The sequence below is a fragment of the Mercenaria mercenaria genome, chromosome 3, assembly GCF_021730395.1.
Source record: "Mercenaria mercenaria strain notata chromosome 3, MADL_Memer_1, whole genome shotgun sequence".
Lineage (NCBI taxonomy): Eukaryota > Metazoa > Mollusca > Bivalvia > Venerida > Veneridae > Mercenaria > Mercenaria mercenaria.
In genome coordinates, this window is record NC_069363.1 from 7,799,564 (window position 1) to 7,826,596 (window position 27,033).

The window sequence follows — 27,033 nt, forward strand, 5'->3', positions numbered from 1 at the left end:
TATTCTTCCAATTTTTATTTTACCTTCTGTAATACATGCTTATACAATCTAGCAGAATCATTCAGGAAAAACTTTAAAAAATATATAAAAGTGCAAAAATAAGAACTTGTAAATAACTATACCTTATAATTTGTTTTAGATGAACCTGATCAACACATTCTGTGCCCTGTCTTCATGTGGTCCATATCCTAAGTGTTTTGTTCAAATGTTTCAATATTAAAAACCTTTCAGTATCTCCAAAATGACATCTGTTCTCCTGTTACAAAGTAGTTAACACCATTAAGAGAAGAAATATTTTCAAAGCTTTGGCCAACAATAAGTAAACTACTAGTATATGATACAAATATCAGGTGATAAATGCCCATCTTGATACTACTCTCTCATATCCTTGACCTTAACCAAGGTTATTGTTTGTAATGTTAGCTAAGCTGAGGAAAGTACTCGTAATTTGAATCATGATTGCACAATTTTACTAAACAAAATGAAAACGAAATACAAACATCAAATACACACATACATTGTCCCTAGTGATTTAAGGAAGGGTATAATACACAACCAAAATTGTACTGTAATTTGGTACCCCAACAAGTTACAATGTTAAATCTTCTAACAGAAAAATAAAGAACATCTCTTCAAAAATACATGTAAAAATGTACAGAAATGTAGTCTGAAATACTTCAGTAAATAATGTCAACCTTTGAAATCACATATATTACAGCAGAACAGTACATATTTGCACCTTTTTATGAAGACAAGATCATTTATCTGTAACGAGAAAAAATTATTTAATGAAAGTTATCAATGAATTTCAGGGCAGTGTAACACAGAATTACTGAGAAAGATTATCTTCCACTAATTGCTATTTATCTGAACAGACTAAAATATTTTTCAATAAGTATGGCTCTGTTTTGAAAGCAGTTGGCCTGGTAGTTTATGAGAAACCTACTTGCAAACAAAAATTCTTTGACACAAACATTGATGCAACAAAAAAATTCAAATTGTCTATCTGGAAACGAAACACAAGAATCTACACACAACAAGATTAACAAGAAAATATTGGTTAAAATGATTGATGCTCCCCGAAATATGATTATTGCATATTAAAAGAACTAAAGTGGATATCATTGTTTGGGCACACACTTTGCTTCCAAAGAAATTTCAAAGAACACCAGCAAGTAGTTGCTAAGAAGTGTGCACTAGATATCTACCTCTCCTCTATGAAGTTTTGCTAAATATCAGCGAATGGTTGCTACAGAAAATTCCAGACAAGAAATTGAACTATATTACACTAATTTTGAATAATCAAAGGGCAATAACTAAGTGAAAACCATCTGACCATAACATGAATCTCCTTTTGAAAGTGAAGCTTCCTATGAAGGTTCACTGAATTTTGTTGACTTCCTGATGAAGACAAAATGAATTGTCGAAACGTCGAATAAAAATGGAGTTTGCCTTGTAATTCTCCTGTTCTTAGCCTATTGCTGAGGTATACTCCAGACAAAAAATGGTACTTTAGTATACTAAAGTTAAGGGCAAGAACTCTGTGAAAAATTGTTGACCAGTAAATGAAGTTAATATGCACATCTCTTAAGAAGAATGCTTCCTATGAAGTTTCGACAAATTCAATCCAGTGGTTGCTGAGGAATACTCTGGACAACAAATGGAATGTTGAATAATAATCAAAGAAAGATCATCCGACTGGAACATGAAGACTATAAGGATCTTACATGCCTGCCTGTGTAAGACGGGGTTTTCCCTACCCGAGGGACAGTGTGGATTGGAAAACCGAGCGTTAGCGAGGTTTTTTATCTATGCTGTCCCGAGGGTAGGGAAAACAGCTTTCTTACACAGGCAGACATGTTAGATCATTTTTCTTGCCTATCATGTTCAAAATAGATCGTGGAGACAAGTAGGTTTGGGTATTTCCCGACATTATTTATAAAGTTTATGACGTCACAATGGTACCAGTACTATGTGACGTCACCTTAGTGCACGCTATTTTAGACAAGTTTTTTCCCTAGGGAAAGACAGGAATATCTATCCCTGGCGCGTGCTCGGATAAACGTATACTTTCCCCGCTAGGTAGGCAAGAAAATATGTGCATCTCCACTTCCTATCAAAGTTTGATGAATTCTAGCTAGTGGTTGCCCAGGAATACTATGGACAAGAAATGGTTCTTTAGTAGATTCTATACTGTGTTAATACTAAAAGGTCAGTCAGTGAAAAATCATCCAACCAAAACATGAAGAAAAAATACGCATCTCCTCTTCAGAATGAAACTTCCTATGAAGTTTCCAGCTAGTGGTTACGGAGGACCACTCCTGACAAGTAATGGTACTAAAGTATACGTCAAATAATCAAAGGGCAATAACTCAGTGAAGAATTGTCCAACAACAACATCTTATGCGCATCTCCTCTTAGCAGTACAGCCTCCTATGAAGTTGCTAGTGGTTGGAATACTACTGAAAGAATAATGTTAAATAATCAAAGGGCAATAAGTCAGTGAAAAATCACCCGAATAGAAAGATGATATGCGTATCTCCTGTTAAGAGTAAAACTTCCTATGAAGTTTTGATGAATTCCAGCACGTGGTTGCTGTCCGAGGAATACTCCAGACAAAATGGTACAATAGTACACCAATGTTGAATAATCATAGGGCAATAACTCGGTGAAAAATCTTGCGACCCAAAAAAAATGCTAAATTTCAACTAGTGGTTGCTGATAAAAACTACGTACAAAAATTGTGGAATGGACAGACACACAGATGGACAAAGCAGCAACTATATGCTTCCCCTTTGAGGAGCATAATAACACTGGTGAAGTAACTGCAACTGGTGAGCATATAGAGAGATTTCTTATCCCCTAACAATCATAAACTAATAAGACTTTGAATATATGAAAGCTTGTTTAAATGCAAAATACAAATGTAAAAAATATAATAACTAAATTGACGTGGATTAAGACTTTATTATCAATAAAATGATTACTGTAAAGAAATCTGACTATATACAAGCAGCAAAAATAAAGTTAAAATTCTTCAAGAGGAAACTGTTATCAACAAATAGTGAAAAGAATTGTCACCTTCAAACACGGGCTTTTCTTGGACAAAAATGGTATGCATTTTGTGCCCATGGCATGACACAAAGAACATGATTAATTAAGTGATAAGTATCTTTGAAATGCCTTGATCTGAAAAATAATGTGCTTAAGGGGAGCGGTGGTCTAGTGGTTAAGGTGTCAGCCGCTCAACCCGGAGGTCGTGGGTTCGAGCCCCACTAGGGTCACGACCATGACCTCTCAAATGACACCAGTGCTGGTTTTTCCAGGAAGCAGACTTGAGAGTGGTTCAAATAAGCTTTAAGCTTTCATCGCAATTGAGCTTAATTAAATTAATATAAACTGAAATAATGTGTTATCCTACAACAAGAATATAACAAAAAGAAACATTTAAAATACTGTAAATGCAGTGTTCAGGTTAATAAATATAGTATTACTAAATATTCCAATATAACCAAACAGATTCTTCCCATTTTAATATCCGCATTCAAATCTGCACATTATTAAATATTATAATAAGCACAATATCATTGGCACATTTGCTGCTATCTCATAATCTTAATCATTATACATGTCTTGCTGGTATTCAAGTACCAAATGCTCAGAACATCTGTACATGAAAGCATGACTGTGTGCATCTGTACTTCAACGTAACACCTGTTCCTTCTGTACTTAACAATAAAACTCCAACTACATCTGTACTTGACAGATAAAACACTTGGTATATCTGTATCTGACAGCAACACCCATAATGGGTACATTTGTACTTAAAGTTAACACTCATAAATCTGAACTTAATAGTATGGTTGTCACCAGCAAGATCGATTCACACTCCAGTCGACTGAAATGTTCTCACTTGTCTCAAATAGCACAATATTATCACCATCATCTAATCATGGACAACTGAATAATAGAACTGTCTTTGTCTTTTAAAGTAGTTTTCTGTGCTTTTTTCTTCTGTGTATCTACAGCAAAACATTTCCACAGTCTTAGAGTTTCATCTGCTCCTGCAGACACCACTGTAGTACCGTCCGGAGACATTGCCATATGCAGCACTCTTGATGTGTGACCTGAACGAAGAAATGGTTTCACAAAACTTCTGCTACAAAGTCATACGATCAAATCTTTATTATTGAATACACTGAATTATCTGTTTGTAAAGCTGCAAGTATCACAGTAAATTTTAAAAATATAAAAACTTAGGCAAATATGCAAATGTGATGTTTCAAGAATTACTACCTAATACTGCTAGTTCAGCAACAAATGCATCTAATATTTGAATTATTTTTTAGATAACAAGTTCAAGAGCACCGCCTTGCGGGTGCTGACGCTCATCTGATTTTTTTTGTGTAATAGAAATATTGTCCTACCCACAATTTTCTAAGTATAAAATGGGCCATCATTCTTGCAAAAAGCAGGATAGAGTTATGTTTCTTGATGTACAGTGTCCACTTCTGATGGTGAAAAACTGTTGCAAGTTTTAAAGCAATAGCTTTGATAGTTTATGAGAAAAGTCAACTTAAACATAATACTCAACCAAGAAAATGATTTTCTAAGTCCAAAAGGGGCAATAATTATTGCAAAAAGCAGGATGGAGTTATGTTGCTTGCTATACAGGGTCAGCTTATGATGGTGAATAAGTGTTGCAAGTTTCAAAGCAATAGCTTTGATAGTTTAAGAGAAAAAGTTGACCTAAACATAAAACTTAACCAAGAAATCTGATATTTTCTAAGTCCAAAAGGGGCCATAAATCTTGCAAAAAGCAGGATGGAGTTATGTTTCTTGCTGTACAGGGTCAGCTTATGATGGTGAACAAGTGTTGCAAGTTTTAAAGCAATAGCTTTGATAGTTTAGGATAAAAGTTGACCTAAACATAAAACTTAACCAAGAAAACTGATTTTCTAAGTCCAAAAGGGGCAATAATTTTTGCAAAAAGCCAGATGAAGTTATGTTTCTTCATGTACAGGGTCTGCTTATGATGGTGAACAAGTATTCCAAGTTTCAAAGCAATAGCTTTGATAGTTTAGGAGAAAAGTTGACCTAAACATAAAACTTAACCAAGAAATCTGATATTTTCTAAGTTCAAAAGGGGCCATAAATCTTGCAAAAAGCAAGATGGAGTTATGTTTCTTGCTTTACAGGGTCAGCTTATGATGGTGAACAAGTATTCCAAGTTTCAAAGCAATAGCTTTGATAGTTTAGGAGAAAAGCTGACCTAAACATAAAACTTAACCAGGCAACGCCGACGCAGACGCCGACGCCGACAACCGCTCAAGTGATGACAATAACTCATCATTTTTTTTCAAAAAATCAGATGAGCTAATAAAAATGATTTTTAAATACTACAGTTAGATGGTTCCACTTTTTAATTCAACTTTTGTGCCAACTGCTAAATGATGCTGACGTCATGACCTGGACAAGTAAATGACTAATAATTTCTTTTATTACTCTTGCAACAATGCAGCCAGTCAATCTAATTACTTTTTCATCAACATTCCACTAAGTAGCAGATCAATATAAATCACTTTTGAAATCCGCATTTAAAGTCTAATTTGCTGACTTTCACTGATCAAGCTGAGTTTTGTTTATTTTGGGGTTCAGTCAATAGTTTGCAGTTATGTAATGGCAGGCAGTTAGCCTAACCAGTACTATTATGTTCTCCACAAGTAACTGCCAACTTCTCCATATGAATCACAGGTTGGGGAGGAATGATTTTAGACACAATGTCATTATCATCTATCAAACTGTCATGGAAACATGTCTCGCCCAGGCATCGCACTCAAGCCCACAATCCCAAGGTCTGCACTCTTTCTTCTGAGCTAAGCGAATCTGAATAATAGTTGTCTTACCTGTTAGTTCAGCTACTTTTGTCATTGCTGGGTATTTCCAGATTGTGAGTTGATTGAGTGCAAAACCATGACTGGTTATTAACTCTTTGTATTCCTTGGACCACAGAATAGCACAGACCTAAATATTTAAGCATAATATGTATCAATAATTGAGCAGTAGTTTGACTACACAAAATCCAAAGTTAATTTATACAAGAGGGCCAAGATGGCCCTAGGTCGCTCACCTGAGAAACACACCATAATACACCATAACAGTGTAAACATAGACCTAGTGATTGCATGGAAAAAAATATTCTGACCAAGTATCATTAAAATTGGAGCAAACACAAGTATTTCTTTTATTTGACCTAGTGATCTAGTTTTTTACCCCAGATGACCCATATTCAAACTTGACCTAGATTTCATCAAGGAAATCACTCTGACCAAATTTCATAAAGATCAATTGAAAAATACAGCCTCTATTGCATACACAAGGTTTTTCTTTGATTTGACCTAGTGACCTAGTTTTTGAACACAGATGACCAATACCAAACTCTACCTAGATTTTATCAAGGCATAATTCTGACCAAATTCATAAAGATCAATTGAAAAATACAGCATCTATTGGATACACAAGGTTTTTCTTTGATTTGACCTAGTGACCTAGTTTTTGATCCCAGATGACCCATTTTCGAACTCGGCCAAGATTTCATCAAAGTTATCATTCTGACCAAAACTCGTGAAGATTACCTGAAAAATACAGCATCTATCGCATACACAAAGTTTTTCTTTGATTTGACCTAGTGACCCAAGATGACCCATTTTCGAACTCTGTCTAGATTTCATCACAGTAATCATTCTGACCAAAATTCATGAAGATCAATGAAAAATACAGCCTCTATGATGACCTAGGATCTAATTTTGACCACAGATGACCATATCAAACTTGACCAAGATTTATCAGGCAAATCATTCTGACTGAATTGTCATGAAGATCAAAGAAAAATATAGCCTTTACGCATACACAAGGTTTTCTTGATTGACTAATGACCACTTTTGACCAGATGACCCATATTCGAAGTTGACTAGATTTTAAGCAAAATTCTGACCAATTTCATAAGATCAATTGAAAAATACAGCCTCTATTGCATACCAAGGTTTCTTTATTTGACCTAGTGACCTAGTTTTTAGCAGATGTCCGCATTGTTAAAACCGGCCTTAAATTTTCATCAATGTTAATTTGACAAATCATGAAGATTACGTGTAAAAATACAGCATCTATGCATAAACCTAAGTTTTTTTTGATTAACTAGTGACATAGTTTTGACCAGATGACCCATTTTCGAACTCTGCTGATTTTCAGGGAATAATCTGACAAATTCATGAATTAAATTTAAAATACAGCATCTATCGATACAAGGTTTTTCTTTGATTTGACCTAGGACTAGTTTTGACCAATACATTCGAAATCGCCTAGTTTATAAGTATCATTGAACAAACTTCATGAAGATCATTTGAAAATCAGCCTCTATCGCATAACAAGCGAAATGTTGACGGACAGGACTAGAAGATCAAGTCTAGACTAATATAAATAATCTCATCATGAACATTCTCAGGAGCTAATAACTCACCTAATACAATGGTATCAAAGATACATAATCTATCACTCAAGGTGATTAATACCCGCAGATGCCCCTTTAATGCAGAGAAAAGTAAAATGTTGTGATCATGACCTTGACCTAAGTGTGGTCTTTACATAGCTGGTTTGTGCACTATGCCTGTCGTCTTGAAAAGGTTAACTACTGATGCTAGTTTTATGGAAATCCTTCTAGTGGTTAAGGTGATACGGATTGGACACAAATTTAAACTATTTGATCTTTGACCCCTAAATGTGATGTCGAGTTTGGTTACCCAGGTTGTGTGCTCTAATGCCTGGATGAGGAAAACAACTGAGTTTTTTTAAGGACAGTTGTAAGGGGTATAGACAATATGGAGTGAACACAGAGTAGATCTATTTGACCTTCAAGTGTGACTTGGACCTTGGACCTATGGACCCAGGTTTTGTGCTCTGCAAACTGTCTTGATGAGGTAAATAATTGATGCTAGTTTTATGAAAGTCTTTCCAGAGGTTTAGACACCAAGTTAAGCTATTTGGCTTCAGAGTGTGACCTTGACCTTGGACCTAGTGACAGGGGCTGTGCTCTCTTCATGTCACGTCGATGAGGTAAATATAATTGATGTTAGTTTAAAGATCTGCCCAGCAGTTTAGAAGATATGGAGTGAACACGAGCTAACAGACATGCATGGCTCCAATAAAGCACCCATACACATTGTATCTGGAGTATACTCATACAAGAAAGACAGAAAACACAAGTAGCTGTTTTTAAAGTAACAAAATGATTTGGCCATTTTAAAGCTTTACCCACAAGATTTTTAACAAAGTTCCTATTGTGAATTTTCCATTCTAATATGACCAGGCAATGCTTAAATCATCACAACGATATTATGTTGACATCACGTTGATGTGATATTTAGCGCCATTTGCACTTTTAAATTTGATCAAATATTTTACTTAAAACCGCATTTAAAACTAAATGTAACAAAGCACAACTGTCTTGATTGATTTACACACACATACAGAGTTGGTAATTCATTGTGCAGAATAATTTTCCACTATTGGCACTTTAATTGAACTATTCCTCAAGATGTATTACCATTTCCAGTCCAGGCGTGCATAAACAAATGAGCGTGACGACCTACCATTTGGCGCCATACATCCATGAAGAAACAGTTCTATCACATTTGAACTAATTTTTATGATTAAAGACGTATTAGAATAGAATTAATTTATAGCAAAGCAGTGTTTTAACACTATTTATACACTGCTACGGTTATACATCATACAAAATGCCAACGTGAAATTATTACGCTCAACGTATAACCGCCCATTATGTATATATACAATGTATTGTTAAAACACTGTTTTACTATATATTATTTCTTAAATATAAAATACATTCTAATAGGTAAATTTATGTTAGTTATATCATACCTGAGATTTTGTATCCACTGCATTAAGACAACTTCCATTACTAACATTCCAAAATCTAATATGTCTATCAGCTGTACCACCTCCGCTAGCAAGAACATTATGTTGCCATGGGCACCAAGATACTGCCTGAAATAGACAATCAGTTGTGTTACTAACTACCTATGGAAGTATTGTTAAGTTACCAAGTGGAAACAAAATTGCTAACAGCAGACAGAAGACTGGGACCATCACATAATATGTTCCTTTTGACGCATAAAAAGCAACTGTGGGACTGCTGTAACTAGTTATATTTTCACCTGTTCACTGGCTGTTTAAGTGCCTGTATACAGTTTGTCTTTTGCTAGTTTTTCACCAACTTTGTTCTTGACTAACATGCCAGGTTAACTCATTTGATTAGGAAAAGATTATGAATAGAAAGTTTGCAATTGTATCCTCAATCCAGTCAAGGGAAATCTTCAATGTGATGATTTCAAAGAAGCAAATATCTGAAGTGTTCCATCCTCAACTTCTCATTTGTTTGTGGAAATGCAACATGAAACTTAGTACAGTCGACATTGTATTAAGAGACCACCCAAGGGACTGCTAAAAAGTGGTCTCTTAATGGAATGGTCTCTTAATGAATTTCAGTCAAATGAAAAGGAAAGTTATTTTTAACTGTTTATGCAACTGTATTTATTATGAACATACATGATTTCAAAATCTGTTTTAACATCGTGAACACTTGTCCAAGTCCACAAACCGTGAAAATTATGGCTACATTGTTTGTCAGTTTGACTGATATTGCATTCAGTCACGTGGAAAATGTATTCGCTATTTACACAGATGAAGAAATGCCCGGTAGAATTTTGGTACCAGGCCGCTTAATAGATACTTTTGTCGAATATTTTATCTGTCAGGACTACATTTTATGTGGTCGCTAGTTGTTCAATAAAAAGGTCGTTACCCCATTACCCCATGGATACATGTTTTAACGCATTTGCGACCAGTGCAGATCCAGATCAGCCTGCACATCTGTGCAGTCTGATCAGGATCTCCACTGTTCGCTTTTTTATTGATAGAAGAATTTCTGACTGAAAAGCGAACAGTGAAGATCCTGATCAGACTGCACGGATGTGCAGGCTGATCGTGATCTGCACTGGTCGCAAATGCGTAAAAACAGGTATCCATGGGGTAATGGGTTAACGGAATGAGTTTATATACTGAAAACGTTCGGGAGGGATTTTGGCTGGTCGTTTAATACAAAAACCGCTTAATAGAGGTGGTCGCAAGTACGATGTCGACTGTACTTGGACTATAAAATTAGGAACATTGGTTAGATTAACTAATTAAACCCGTAACAAACTACTAATTGTTATTACCTTGACTGCAGCAAGATGTTGTGAGAATGTGTGTACTGGCTGTACAGCAGTATCTGTTGACACTGACATCTGAGAAGACCAGACATTGAGGAGGTTATCGTTGCCACCGCTGGCCAGGTACTTGCCATCTGGAGACCATTTCAACCCGCACACTTCCTGTGTGTGACCGGACAGGGTACCAACGTGATGCTGGGATACTCTCACATCATGGTGATGTATGTTACCATCTCGAGACCCACTGATCCAAACAGACATAACATAAAATATTGTCTCAGAAAGTACAATAAACCCTTAAGTTATAGTGAAACTATTGAATACTCCGCAACTCTTTACTTACAAACTTACCAATGTATTTTTCTATCCATATAAAATGCATTGATATATCGCCATCTGATATAATGGATAAACAGTAAAGAATTAGGACTCCTTACAATACATTTACATAATTATCTTTATCACAGAGTGTTTAGTCAAATAACAACAGTACAGCAGAACCCCTCTAAAGCGGACAGCCTTTGGACTAAGCTTTTGTCCGTGTATCCAGTTTAGAGGGATATAGCATTTTGTCAAAAGTGCACCTATTCTATCAAAACTATAAACTGTAATATTTCATTGTGACTTTTCTTTAAGGTAATTGTTTTACATCACTTTATTACTAATTAAATGCATTTCTGAAAAAGAAAATTTATTTATACTATTATCCTAAAATTGTTTTAATATTTGTTTTTACAGACATTACAGACAATCACAAATGGACAGTTCAAGCACCAAATGTCCCTGGTTTATTAAAGACCAGAGACTTGATCCATCCATGAAGAGACAAACCTGTAAAACACATGTATATTATCAGCTGATCAACAAGAGCTGTCCGTAAGACAGCCAAGCTCGACTATTCGAAATATTGACCCAGAAGCAGGAAAATATTACCCAAAAAAGTTAAATATCAAAAGAGTTTTAAGTTCAAAAGGGGGAATAATTTGACCAAAATGCATATCAGTTATGGGACTTGCTGCTATCAACTAGATTTATAACCCTGAAGGCACATGAGAAGTTTCAATTCAATATCTGCATTAGTTTTGGAGATAGAAACTTGCATGTAAAACTTTAACCAAATTTTCTAATCCAAAAGGGCATAATTTGCCAAAATACATGCCAAGGTTATTTACTGTCATGAGTGTATTTATTAGAAAAAGAAAAATCTGTTTTAACATCTAAGCTTTAGTAAACTAAATTATGGTAATGTTTGCAGTTTGACGATTTGCATAGTCCAAAAGTAGCATATTTCCAAAATGAAAGGCCAGGTAGAATTATGGACTGGCCTTAATAACTTTGTATTTATACTGTAGACACATGTGTCCAGTTGTCAAAATCTAATTCTGTACATTTAAGTTTGGAGTGAGATAATAACCTGCATGTGAAGTTGAACCAAAACTTTCTAAGTCATAAAGCATATTTCTGCAAAAAACAGTCAGATCTGATGGACTGACGAGTGAGGTGGATCGTGATCAAGGAAAAAGGTAAAAAAAGGTATCCATGGCGTAATAAGGTTGAATAGTTATTACGCAAAACTTCGCAGGATTTTCTGTCTTAACAAAACGGCATAATGTGGCCAAGATAAGATGTCGAGTATGGACATAAATGCTTGCTATAACTAGTTTAAACCCGTAAAAAACACATTGTTATTTCCTCATAGCTGCATAGTTTGTGAGAATGGATCTGTAACAGCAGTATGTAACGACTTGAAACCAACATTTGTAAGTTACTAGCAACGGGGCCCATACTTTTGCATCAAAAACATTCCTGTGTTACCGGACATGTACCAGTGAGGTTGGGTACAATTGGATACTTAGACCAAAAAGAAAAATAATATGTTTCAAAATCATAAATCCTATTTAGTGAAACTATTGAATACTGCAACTCACACAAACTTAACCAATTATTCAAAGTCCAATAAAAGTGTTGCATTATATGGCCAAAATGGAATGTCAAATTATGCATATTACTTATCACAACTGTTTATCAATAACCGTCAGCAGAACTCAAAGCGACAGTTTGAAATCATTTTGTCGTGTAAGTTTGGAGATAGTAACATTCATGTAAAACTTTACCAATTTCAAATCCAAAACTATAACTTGCTAAATATTCATGTGACTTTTTTAGGTAATTGTTTTACTCATATAGTTTAAATGCACTGAAAAAGAAAATTAATTTTACTATACTAAATTGCTTTAATTTGTTTGTAAGACATTCAGCAAAAAAACTTCAAACCAAAGTTGGTTATAAGACCAGAGACGTCCATCCATGAAGAGACAAACCTGTAAAAACTTTTGTATATATCAGCTATCAAAAATTAATATCAAGTAAATTAATTTAACTAATTTGTTTTTCACATATTTCAATTTTCAAATGTGAAGGTCATTCAAAGCAGCACCATGAAAAGCAGCTAGGTGTGACAAAGTCAATCACTAACTCGCCACTCAGTCCTCAAATCAGCCAAATACGGTCTAGCAAGATTTTAGTGTCCCAACATTTAAGCATCAAAAATATCATGACAGGACTGAAGGGTACTTTAAAGGAGTTCATCACAATATTTTGTGCGCAGCTCAATCGCGCAGCAAGCGATTACCACTGTAAAGTTCAGAATTCTCTGCCGAAAGTAAATTGGAGGACTAGTCGTACGAAGTGCTCGAATCGAATACATTGTGGGCAGCCAATTTGAAAGTAAACCATTTCGTCCAGTAATGAAGCAGCCGACTCCAAGTCAAATAAAATTCCAGAAAATCTCAACGTAGATCAATCTCCTTCAGGTTCAAATGTGACTTCCTAAAAATGTTGTTTTACTTTTTGTGCCCCATCCCGCATTTCACGTAGTAAGACCAGAGTTATGGCCCTTGACAGTCAAATTGTACATAAAGATTCTAAACATTTGTGTCGCATGTACCTCAAAAGTATATGCGCCAAGAGTCATGAAACCACACAAAACTTAAATTCAGCATGCGAAGTTGTGCACCAATGGTTTTGATTTGAGGTTTCACTCAGTGAAAACAGATTATGTCCCTTGACGTGGTCAAATATATACGTAAATGGCATGTGAAAGCTTGTGTAGCACGTATCTCAAAAAGTATTTGACCTAGAGGCATGCAACCTCAAAGGAGCATCATTCTGATTATTCCGCATGTGAGTAAGAAAACTGGTTAAGAAACTGATAATAACATTGTGCAATTTGTTTTGTAAGAAAAAAATGTTCATAATTTGTAGGTGGGTGGGGTAATGAAAAAATACTTTTGTGGGTGGAGTAAATATTTTTTAATTTCTCTTGAAAACAAGCACGGGTTGGTATTATTTTTTTGGTTTAGATTTGTTTGTCTTAGTTCTAACTTACATAATATAAAATTTGGTAAAATTCTGTCTGCTAGATTTTTCATATCATTAAGAAATACTTCGTGTTTTTCTCAGTTTCAGATACTTTCCACATCTGTCAAGAGTAATTTTTCTGAGTTAATATATCTATATGTTGACATTTTATGCATAGTTATAGTGGTTTCATTAATTGTGATGCATAAACAGTAACATCAGAGTGAAACTTTGAATAAATAGTTGTTTGCAATAGTTTTATTATAACATGTATGTATTGTTTCTTCAGACAAAAATACCGATTTGGTGTTCTTAATAAACTTTAAATATTGAAAATTTTAACTTGTCATACATCAATCTATAAATATGCAAAGTTACAAAAAAATTCTGTCTGCTAGAAATAATTGTGAAAAACATCTTTAATATAGTTTTTTAGCATTTTTTTTTGCAAAGGTCGTCCAGCATCCAAAATTAAGGGGTATTCAGTTTTCAAGGGTCAAATATATAAGAGAATATTCGGGACTGGAAAAAACATCCAGTTTCGAGATGGATCAAGTTTTGAGGGGTTCTACTGTAAAGCTAATATGGAAATGAAGTTCAAGTAAAATGAAATTAATAACTATCATTGAGGAATCCTAGGATAGTATAATCAGGAATGACACTCCTTTCCAAACAAACTATTGGCTCTTTACAGATTTTTCTACTAAGTAACCAGGCCTTTTCCCTCATTTTGGGAATGCCACCAATTATGTTCAAATAGGGAACATATCTACAAAAATTGTCTAAATTGGAAACCACTGAAACTCATCATCGGTATAGATTTTAAGAATTTTCGAGATAATATTTAATTATATAACAAAATGTGTTGGAATTTTAATAGCTGTCTAACAGTAAATGTTTATTTACCTAAATACACCAGAAAGCTTACAGATTTGTTGCTAAACACCACCAAAAAAACACAGAAATTTTAAAATTAGAAAAAGCACACCTTTTTTGGCTTTGGGACTGCCTCCTTTTACTTGAAGTAACTATTTCAGGGGAAAAGATCTGGTAACTTCATAGATTTAATTTTTCAATGTGATGAAATATTGTCTATCATCTAAAATAATAATCAGACATGTATCTAATTTCCAAATACACCTTACCTACTCAGAATGTAGGAGTTCCACGACAGTGAGCCAACCCGTGCAGCATGACCTGCCATATTACGTAATCTCTTCTGCTGTGCTACATCCCATAACTAATTTGCAAAAATAAAAAAATAGTGCAACCTCTGTAGAACAACACCTTTTTGGAGATACAAATACTGACTGTTATGTAGAGGTTGTTGTTCTGGAGAGGTAAATTTGATAGTATATTTCAGCTTAGGGACATTTTGATGATGTTGTTATAGGGAGGTTTTTGCTTAAGAGAGGGCTGCTCTGGAGAGGTTGTACTGTAATGTTTATCAGAGCTTATAAAAATGCATTCAAACATCAGACTTTTATGCTCACACACTGCAGATACATATATAATTCATTTTGACATGATCTTTTTGTTTAGTTTAATATTATTGCAATTCATACATAAACTAGAAAGTGCACATAACTATTTTTCCATAAGACAATTTTAGACAGGAAGCCAGACGGCACGAGTTTAATCCTGCTGTGGTAATATTGCACCTCTTCTGACCTGAAAGGACAGTTAGTTCAAACAACTCAATACTTTCTTAATATCAGTACCTAGATGAAGAAATCAGTAAATACTCAATCAATACCTGAACTTCTCCGCCACTGGTTCCTACTCCTAAAATGTTTCCCTCTGACACCCATGATACAGCACCTATATATTCCTCAGGGTTGTCAAGCTGCAGTAACTGAGTTATATCACCGGAAGAGGCATTCCAAAGATACACATTGCTACCAAGAGCAACGGCTAAGTGATTGTTTACAGACCAATCTAGTAGATTCAAGTCTGAAAAGAACAATTTATCTTTAACAAAAATTATTACATGAGTACCTATAAATAGTAACAAATTTGTGCTGAAAATTATCCCATTATCGCATTGCGTCATGCATTATCACATTATCATAATAAGCCCTGGGGCCATTATCGATAATGGCCCTGGCGTTAGCGCGGGAAATTAATGTCCGTAAACAGAAATGACGTCATGGCATTTCATGGAGGTAAAACAGCGGATATTTCCATTTTATTTTATCATCTTGAGCGTAACATCGTGTATTCTTCGTGAAATAACTTACTTTTATCCCTAAATTATGCAATAAGCAAGAAAGTACAACTATCCAGGTATTTGATTTTATACAGTAAATAGACTCTTATACAAATAATATAGAAACTGAAAAGCTGAAATTTAATGTGCCAGAAGATGCAAGTACCCATAAAAATGACACAAAAAAACATTTCTTACTATATTATAGGTAAACATATAATAAACAGGTAAATACATGGGAGAGCGGTGCCTTTGAGTGATAATGGCCCTGGAAGAAGATAATAGCCCTCGGGCTATTATCACCTTGCCAGGGCCATTATCACACAAAGGCACCACTCTCCCATTTATTAACCTATACATAATACCTTTACAAGAATTATGTTTATCTACAAAGCATGAACATATACCTTTTTCAACCATTTGTGGCTATATCATACATAAGTTATGAAGTCTTTAATTCCATTCCAGACTGAAAGCCTTAAGGCTTGGCTAGTACATATATTTTACAGAGTAAATTCCACAGATGTCTTTACTATTCATGTCTAGAGCAACTATGGTAAACTCTACAACACTTGTATATACACCCTCCAAAGCATTATTTCATGAATCAAAATGTTTGTATATCTCACAAGTACGCATACAGCAGCACAAACTATAAAACTTTTCTGGTTAAATAGTAAAGACCACTGATTTTGGTAAAATTCTAGTAACTTTTAAGCCTAGTCTTAGAACGAATCCTTGCCATACTAGGTCAACTGCAAAAGCGTGCTAAGAAACAATCAGATGCTACAGAGTTCTGAGACTGTCCACCAAACTTAGGATTATAACCTTGGAACCAGGAAAGACTCAAACCAGTTTTAGTGTGGCCTTGAGGGAGCAACCTTAACCACAGGGCCTAGCTGAAATACTTACAGTAATCATCAATGATTTCAGGAGCATCAAGGATTCTCTCTGGCACCTGTGGAATGTTACGTAAAGTTTTCTTCGCTGTACTAGCTGGTGTTTTACATGTACTGTACAAAACTTGTAGATTGTTGTAATGACCTATCAAAGAATATAACAATCTGAAGTTACATAAGCAGATATTAAATATCTACCCACTAAAGGTACACATATTAATAACTGATAATACAATTTAGTGCTGAAGAAATTTACACTGTATTCACCTTAAAGTATATGTAACTAGAGTTGTCACAGGAGTGACAAATTATACCCCCACAATATGGCCTTGTCACAGAACTAAGCCAATGTCAAAGCCGAACTTGCTTGACCTTTGACCTACTGACCACAAAATCAATATGGGTCATCTGCTAGTCATGATTAACCTCCCTATGAAGTCTCATGATCCTCCGCCCAAGCGTTCTCAAGTTATTGTCAGTAAAAGGTTTAAATGACCTTTGACCTTTGGAACTCAAAATCAATATGGGTCATCTGCTTGACATGACCAATCTCCAGATTAAGTTTCCTGATCCTAGTCCCAAGCATTCTCAAGTTATTGTCCGAAAACTGTTTAAATGTTCAAGGTCACTGTGACCTTGACCTATGACCTACTGACCTCAAAAACATTAGGGGTCATCTGCTAGTCATAACCAACCTCTCTATCAATTTTCATGATCCTTGGCCCAAGCATTCTCAAGTTATCATCCAGAAACCGTTTAACTGTTCCGAGTCACTGTGACCTTGACCTTTGACCTACTGACCTCAAAGTAGAACTTGACCTGTATTTCATGATGTTACACCTGTGTACCAGAATTTATGATCCTAGGCCCAAGTGTTCTCAAGTTATCATCCGGAAACCATTTAACTGTTCCAAGTCCCTGTGACCTTGACCTTTGACCTACTGACCCCCAAATTCGAACTTGACCTGTATTTTCTGATGTTACACCTGTGTACCAAGAATTATTTAAATTCGTCAAGCCTTTCTTGAGTTATCATCCGGAAACCATGCAAAACCAACGGACCGACAGACCGACCAACAAGCTCACTCCTATATAATACCCCACCAAACTTCGTTTTGTGGGGGGTATAATAATGGCACATAAAAAGGTCAAAGATTTTAATTGTCTGCTTACTAATGTCTGTGCTAATAAAACTAGAGCTGTCAAGGAGTGACGAATAATAACCCCACAATACCGCCTTGTCACAGAAGTAAGCCAATGTTAAAGTCAACCTTGTTCTGGGTCACTGTGACATTGACCTTTGACCGACTGAACTCAAAATCGATAGGGGTCATCTGCTGGTCATAATCAACCTCCCTATTAAGTTTCGTGATCCTAGGCCCGTCCGAAAACGGTTTAACTGTTCCGGGTCACTGTGACTTTGATCTTTGAACTACTAATGAAAAATCAATAGGGGTCGCCTGCTGGTCATGACAAACCTTCCTATCAACTTTCATGATCCTAGGCCCAAGCATTCTCAAGTTATCATCCGGTAGGTTACTGTGACCTTGACCTACTGACTTCAGAATCAATAGGGGTCATCTGCCGGTCATGACTAACCTCCCTATCAATTTTCATGACACTAGGTCCAAGCATTCTCAAGTTACCATCCGGAAACAGTTTTTTAACTGTTTCTGGGTCACTGTGACCTTGACCTTTGACCTCAAAGTCGAACTTGACCTGTATTTTAATGTTAAACCTGTGTATTAAGTTTCAAGATTCTAGGCCAGTGTTTTCAAGTTCTAGTCCATAAACGGTTTAACTGTACCGGGTCACTGTGACCTTGACCTTTGACCTACTAACCTCAAAATCAATAGGGGTCATCTACTGTCATGACCAACTTTGTTATTCATTTTCTTTATCCTAGGCTCATGTGTTCATAAGTTATCATCTGGAAACCATTTAAATGTTCAGAGTCACTGTGACCTTGACCGACTGACCTCAAAGTTGAACTTTACCTGTATTTTATGATATTACACCTGAGAACCAGAAATTATTCAATTTATTCAAGCCTCTGATGAGTTATTGTCCTGACACCATGTAAACCAACGGACCGACAGAAAAGCTCACTCCTACATACCCCACTAAACTTCGTTTTTGGTGGTATAACTAATAATGATATCAAATTTAAATACAACAGTTTCAATTTTAAACAGGTATTACTAATTTGTTTTTCCATATTTCAATGTCTCAGTGAAAACATTTGTTTAGTCTCTCTTCAAGTATCCAGGAAGAATTAAATTAAATTGTACAACTTTCAAGTCAAAATTGTGTCTACCAATCAACAAGCTGAAATTATTACCTTCAGGTGCTGATGGTGCTTTTGTCTTGTATGAGATAATCTTTTTGTTGTTTAAATCTCCGTTGAGGTTTTCATTCATCACTTTCTGGTACTCTAATTTACTTGGACTCATCATCTCCGCATCCTCAGATGATTGCACTTGGTTTGCTTCCTGCATGATTTTATAGTGGCCAAGTTCAAACTGGGTTGTATTACGGTTAGGAATGAATCTATCCCCACCATTTGGTGTCTTAGCACCTTTACCAGGTGTCTTTTTACCTGTGAAAGGCAGAAGAAGTTTAATACAACAAGTCAACTTTAATAAAGATGTCTCAATCCATTAACTGTACTTCAAACACATATATTAATCCTCTATAATTCAATACATTTAGCAATAAGCAAAATAACAGTTATTACGATCTCTAAAAATATTATTAACAACTACAAATACAATCTGCATTGTATGCCTGTCTGTAAAAATGTTTGTATTCCCCATACAAACAATGGTGAAGTTAAGCAGTGAAACAAGAGGACCATGATGGTCCTGAATCACTCACCTATCCCCACATGACCCAGTGTTGAACTGAGTATGACGTCGTTATTTCTATTATTTGACATAGTGACCTAGTTTTTGAGCACATGTGACCTAGATATCATCAAGATAAAAAATTCTGACCAATTTTCATGAAGATCCATTGAAAAATATGACCTCTAGAGAGGTCACAAGGTTTTTCTATTTTTCGACCTACTGACCTAGTTTTTGACCGCACATGACCCAGTTACGAACCTGACCTAGATATCATCAAGCTGAACATTCTCATTAATATTCATGAAGATCCATTGAGAAATATGGCCTTTAGAGACATCACAAGGTTTTTCTATTTTTAGACCTACTGACCTAGTTTTTGACCGCAGTTGACCCAGTTTCGAACTTGACCTAGATATCATCAAGGTGAACATTCTGACCAATTTTCATGAAGATTTCTTGAAAAATATGGCCTCTAAAGAGGTCACAAGGTTTTTCTATTTTTAGACCTACTGACCTAGTTATTGAACGCACGTGACCCAGTTTCGAACCTGACCTAGATATCATCAAGGTGAACATTCTGACCAATTTTCATAAAGATCCCATGAAAAATATGGCCTCTAGAGAGGTCACAAATTTTTTTCTATTTTCAGACCTACTGACCTAGTTTTTCGCCGCATGTGACCAAGTTTCGAACTTGACCTAGATATCATCAAGGTGAACAATCTGACCAATTTTTATGAAGATCCATTGAGAAATATATGGCCTCTAGAAAGGTCACAAGGTTTTTCTATTTTTAGACCTACTGACCTAGTTTTTGCCCCACCCACGAATGACCCAGTGATCAAAATTCGAAATCTTTGAACCTTAGATATCAATCATGAGTGAATCATTCCCTGACCAATATTAAATGAAGATCTACTTGAAACAAATATGGCCTCTAGAGAGGTCACAAGAGTTGTCTATTTTTAGACCTACTGACCTAGTTTTTGACCCCACGTGACCCAGTTTCGAACTTGACCTAGATATCACCAAGGTGAACATTCTGACCAATATTCATGAAGATCTCTTGAAAAATATGGCCTCTAGAGAGGTCACAAGGTTTTTCTATTTTTAGATCTACTGACCTAGTTTTTGACCCCACGTGACCCAGTTTTGAACCTGACCTAGATATCATCAAGATGAACATTCTGACTAATTTTCATGAAGATCCATTGAGAAATATGGCCTCTAGAGGTCACAAGGTTTTTCTATTTTTAGACCTACTGACCTAGTTTTTGACCCCACGTGACCCAGTTTCAAAACCTGACCTAGATATCATCAAGGTGAACATTCTGACCAATTTTCATGAAGATCTCATGAAAAATATGGCCTCTAGAGAGGTCACAAGGTTTTTCTATTTTTAGATCTACTGACCTAGTTTTTGGCCGCACGTGACCCAGTTTCTAAACTGGCCTAGATATCATCAAGATGAACATTCTGACCAACTTTCATAAAGATCCCATGAAAAATGTGACCTCTAGAGTGGTCACAAGCAAAAGTTTACGCATGGACGGACGCACGGACGACGGACGCCACGCGATCACAAAAGCTCACCTTGTCACTTTGTGACAGGTGAGCTAAAAAGGGTTTGTCACAACAGATTGACTGTTTACCTCCAGCTATCATGGGAGTAGTAGCAGTATTTTTGAGTGAAATTGTGATGCTTGCACTATTACAACATCTGACCCAAGTGACCTTGATCTTCAGGACACCTGACCCTATTAAAACTATCAGATGTCTGCCCATAGGTTAGCAAGATTAAACCTTTTGAGAAGTTTGATGAAACTAGTCGCATTAGTTAAGAAGATATATATAGTGAAATTAAATAGCTTGCCACAAAATGTTAACCCAAGGCTACATTTAAACAAGAGGACCATGATGGTCCTGAATCGCTCACCTCTTCCCACATGACCCAGTTTTGAGTATGACGTCGTTTTTTCTATTATTTGACATGGTGACCTAGTTTTTGAGCTTATGTGACCCAGTTTTGAATTTGACCTAGATATTATCAAGATAAAAATTCTGACCAATTTTCAAGAAGATCCATTGAAAAATATGGCCTCTAGAGAGGTCACAAGGTTTTTCTATTATTTGACCTAGTTTTCGAAGGTACGTGACCCTGTTTTGAATTTTACCTAGATATCATCAAGGTGAACATTCTCACTAATTTTCATGAAGATCTCATGAAAAATATGGCCTCTAGAGAGGTCACAAGGTTTTTCTATTTATATATCTACTGGCCTAGTTTTTGACCGCATGTGACCCAGTTTTGAAACTGACCTAGATATCATCAAGATGAACATTCAGATCAATTTTCATGAAGATCCATTGAAAAATATGGCCTCTAGAGAGGTCAAAAGATTTTTCTAATTTTAGACCTACTGACCTAGTTTTTGACCGCAGTTGACCTAGTTTCAAACTTGACCTAGATATCATCAAGATGAACATTCAGACCAACTTTCATACAGATCCCATGAAAAGTATGGCCTCTAGAGAGGTCACAAGGTTTTTTTATTATTTGACCTACTGACCTAGTTTTTAAGGCACGTGACCCAGTTTCAAACTTGATCTAGATATCATCAAAGTGAACATTCTGACCAATTTTTATGGAGATCCATTCCACAAGTATGGGCCCCTAAAGAGGTCACAAGGTTTTTTCTATTTTTAGACCTACGACCTAGTTTTTGACCGCACATGACCCTGTTTTCTAACTTGACCTAGATATCATCAAGATGAACATTCAGACCAACTTTCATACAGATCCCATAAAAAATATGGCCTTTAGAGAGGTCACAAGGTTTTTCTATTATTTGACCTACTGACCTAGTTTTTGATGGCACGTGACCCACTTCGAAACCCGACGTAGATATCATTAAGATGAACATTCAGACCAACTTTCATACAGATCCCATGAAAAATATGGCCTCTAGAGAGGTCACAAGGTTTTTCTATTATTGACCTACTGACCTAGTTTTTGAAGGCACGTGACCCAGTTTCGAACTTGACCTAGATATCATCAAGGTGAACATTCTGACCAATTTTCATGAAGATCTCATGAAATATATGGCCTCTAGAGAGGTCACAAGGTTTTTCTATTTTTAGACCTACTGACCTAGTTTTTGACCGCACGTGACCCAGTTTAATAATTGACCTAGATATCATCAAGATGAACATTCAGACCAACTTTCATACAGATCCCATGAAAAATGTGGCCTTTAGAGAGGTCACAAGGTTTTTCTATTATCTGACCTACTGACCTAGTTTTTGACGGCACGTGGCCCTGTTTCGAACTTGACCTAGATATCAACAAGATGAACGTTCTGACCAATTTTCATGAAGATCTTTTGAAATATATGGCCTCTAGAGAGGTCACAAGGTTTTTCTATTTTTAGACCTACTGACCTAGTTTTTGACCGCACGTGACCCAGTTTCGAACTTGACCTAGATATCATCAAGGTGAACATTTCTGACCAATTTTCATGAAGATCTTGTGAAATATATGGCCACTAGAGAGGTCCCCAAGGTTTTTCTATTTTTAGACCTACTGACCTAGTTTTGAAGGCACGTGACCCCAGTTTCGAACTTGACCCTAGATATCAACAAGATAAACATTCTGACCAACTTTCATAAAGATCCTATGAAATATGTGACCTCTAGAGTGGTCACAAGCAAACGTTTCCGGACGCACGGACGACGGACACTGCGCGATCACAAAAGCTCACCTTGTCACTTTGTGACAGGTGAGCTAAAAAAGTGTTTGCTGTCTCCCAACCCTACTTTTTGAAGTTGGGTAGGTAGGTAGGCATTTTTTTTTTTTTTTGGTGGAGGGATTATACTTTTACCAGTAGATATATGACCGTTTCTTACAGAATATTTCTTCTGTAAAAATAAGACAAATATGTATATGTTGTATAAAAGGATGAATTTATTTACCGGTAATACAATTAAAACTTTCTTACTTACTATTTTGCTTACTTGAAATATATGCGGCACTTCTCATATTGCAACTTAAAAAAAAATTTGACCAGCATTGTCCAATAAAAACTTTTAGGACGCAGCATTTTAACTTAAGCAGGTAGGTAGGGAGACAGCAAACAAACATGTTTTTAATTTTGGCCCAAAGGGCAACAGCGATGCCAGAGAGTGTTAGCCCTCTACATTTTCTTTGTCAATCTTGGATCTCCTCTAATATTCAAGTTTAAAATGCAAACATTCTATTAGAACTTCATCATGTAGTAAAACATACCGCCAGATTTTGGTGTCTTGTGACCACCTGAACCTCCAGTTGATGGTGTTTTAGCCATGGACCGATTTGAACTAGCGCTTTTCATTGGCGTTTTTGAAGGTCCACAGCTAACGTTAAGACTCACATTAACAGACTGGTTACCATCACCACTTTCTTGTTTTCTCTGCCATCTCATTGCTGGACCCTTCTGTATAGGTCCATCCATTCTCAATGCACTTGAAAGCTCCTTTTCTAAGGCAAAATGTGACATCAGAACTGAATTTCACGACACCCACAGAAGAAAAAACGCTACCAAGCACAGAGACACTTTCTGGAAAACTGTAAGAAAAATGTTGCTGGATCTCTATTCAAAGGATAGTTTGTTCAAAGCTGCATCTGAAAGCTGAAATAAAGAGAGAGAAAAACTTGCTTAGTCACTTAATTTTAATTGGTCTATATTAAGCACATACATATTTTTGTAGTGATAACAGGTTTATAGGCAACAGCCTTACTATTGGATTAATCATTATGCCGTGTGGTTTGTGTGTCTCCCAATGTCTGGGAATTGAGCCCAAGTAGAAACCTTGGTTTTTTCTCCCCAAGGTTTACATGAATGGTGTCCAAATAGTAAAAATAATTCAACGTTCAGATTGTTTTATATTTGTAACTGGCAATCTAAGCGTCAAAACTTTGATTAATGAAGGACCAAAATAATGGAGGATGAATCACAGTACACAGTCATGTAAAGTTATTGATTTTAACGCTTGCGCATACTGGCATGTATACACGGTAAACGTTAATCGTATACAGTATATACATAGGTTTAAATCATCAGGAAATTCGTAATTTTGGATATCATTTGATAATTTTTACAGAAATTAATGAGGAATTGAATACCCTTTTGATACATGTAAGTTTTATTTGAATTTATGGCCAATTCATGAAATAGTCGGCATTTAAACCTATAGCATGTAAAGCGTGGGCAGCGATGAAAATTTCATCGGAAATTGCTTTAACTATTTTAGTCTTTCGAGTGTTTGACGCGAGTGGGGAAATTGCCCATATAAGAAAATTATCTTGATATTTCCTAGATCACGTCAAAATAGTTGGACTAGGTGTCAGTTAAGTGTTTGACAGTTTAATATAAATAATTAATCACCTGGAATCATAAACTTACTTAAGTTACTTTACAACAATGACCAAGAGTTGAATTCGTAATTTTAGGGATAAGAAAGTGAGGAATTTACTAGTAATGCTTGGCTTCAAAAAAAAGAAAAAAAATTGCAAAGATTAATCATGACTAGTCACTTAGCTAAATTCTTTAATTTCTGAGATCACTGTGAAATAAAAAGAAAGACACCAATTTTCAAAAAATATATCCCTGTTTCTCGTATTCTCAATCTCAGGGTTTCTCATATTCTCATTTTTTGCTGTTAAAATTGTCAAATGATATAATAACAAATGACAGGAATGGTACAAAACTGACACACTGAAAATTTCAAGTGATTTGAACACAGATTGATGAAACTATTGGCATTTTACTGAATTTTTTAAAAAAATCCTTATTTTTTTCTGGTGGTGTTAGCAAATTTGCCATAAATTATTCATTATGCAATTAATTATCATATTTTTTGATGTATTTACTACAGAATATATCTTTTTATTACACAATGGTAATTGTAATGCTTTAAATTCTATAAGTTATTTTTGATGAAGAGTCAAATCTAAATCCATGGGAATACGAGAAACTCTTGGTTCATTTCTGAGGTTGAGGGTGGTATCAAATACTGTAACAAAATAATTAAATGGGATAATTTCTGTAATATCTCATGGCTCCATCTGAAAGACAAGTGAATTTTTTACAAAATAACACCCAAATACCGTTTATGAAATGGTTAATCTGTCCCCAGGGGCCGAAGGGGTTGTTTTATTCCCAGTAACAGATTAACCATTTCATAAACAGTATTTGGGTGTTATTTTGTAGAAAATTCACTTGTCTTTCAGGAGCCATGAGATTTTAGTTTTTACAGAAATTATCCCATTTAATTATTTTGTTACTGGCACTGATGATAAACCCAGACAGAAAATGAGCATTTTTACATGTAACTTTTTTATTTCTGCAAATTGTTATCAATGGTTGGTATCAAAATAAAGCTTAACATTTCCTGAAAACTTAACATAATTCAAATTTATATTTAGTAAGCAAACTAACATGAAGTGAGCCCCTGAAAGGGATATGTAAAGTGGGGACTGTACGAACGTTGACTGATGATAAATTTGACCACTTTGTCATTTACAAAATTTTCCTCATAGTATAAATATTGAAACTTGCCCAAAAATGCTGCAACAGTCATTCCAGATCAAATAATGAAAAGTGACCCAATGTCAGGCCTTTATGTGTTGACATTGATCATACATAAAAAACTCCCTCTTCCCCAGTAATTTTGGATAAAATTTTTTGTTATACAGATAAATGTTTACAAGTCAGTTATCTATTCAGAATAAATTTACCAATTTTGTTTTTGTTTACACCACTTGGTGTTGTAAATAGTTGCTATTAGATGGTGTGTTCAATTATATAAATAACCCATTGCAATTGAATAATTCCAAAGCACTGTATTGGAACTATACCAACGCTATGTTATTTTAACAAGAATTTAAACACAACCCTCCTAAAATAAATAGTCAAAGTCAGTGGGGACCACTAAAATGGAAACTACCCTAAAGCACTTTTCTTAAATTGCCGTGATGATCAGTATTGATCGAAGTCATTAAAGGAAGAAAAATGCTGAGAGCGACACCCAGATGCTGACCGTCACGTCGCGGAAATATGTTACAATTATTGATGATACATTTACGGAGTATTTCGCATGGATTTAAATGGACAGTTTTGTTGAACTGAGTTAGATATTTACATGCCTGTTTAAAACTCGTGTTAATAACCACATACAAACTACTTGTCCTGCTTCACAATGTAAATATTTTGATTTTTCGGGTTTCAACTTGCGACAGTTGTTTTTAAATTTACTCTCTTTTGATTGGATGAAATATACAGAAGACAAATTTTGATTGGATAACCAATGACAACATAAATATCTCGCTGGAAACGATGTTTTACGGGATTTCCAGTAGTTGTCTGGTTCCATAACCCACTCATGTTGAA

General features: G+C 35.5%; 1 protein-coding gene across 3 annotated transcripts; it reads right to left on the reverse strand.

Annotated features, from left to right (window-relative positions):
• On the reverse strand, positions 1-26,898 carry LOC123525500 (cell division cycle protein 20 homolog). Of its 3 annotated transcripts, none has more exons than XM_045304594.2 (10): positions 26,821-26,898; positions 23,892-24,273; positions 19,099-19,356; positions 16,771-16,902; positions 15,406-15,602; positions 14,795-14,889; positions 10,296-10,533; positions 8,938-9,063; positions 5,907-6,024; positions 1-4,127 (listed from the first exon to the last, which is right to left on the reverse strand). In XM_045304594.2, exons 2-10 carry the CDS (start codon positions 24,139-24,141, stop codon positions 3,943-3,945), a joined length of 1,599 nt encoding a protein of 532 aa, XP_045160529.2. In that variant the 5' UTR covers positions 24,142-24,273; positions 26,821-26,898; the 3' UTR covers positions 1-3,942. The 3 variants fall into 3 exon arrangements, with proteins under 3 accessions (XP_045160529.2, XP_045160530.2, XP_045160528.2); XM_045304595.2 differs by having other exon boundaries at positions 26,786-26,885; XM_045304593.2 differs by lacking the exon at positions 26,821-26,898 and adding an exon at positions 26,591-26,713.
• Positions 26,899-27,033: the final 135 nt, after the last annotated feature.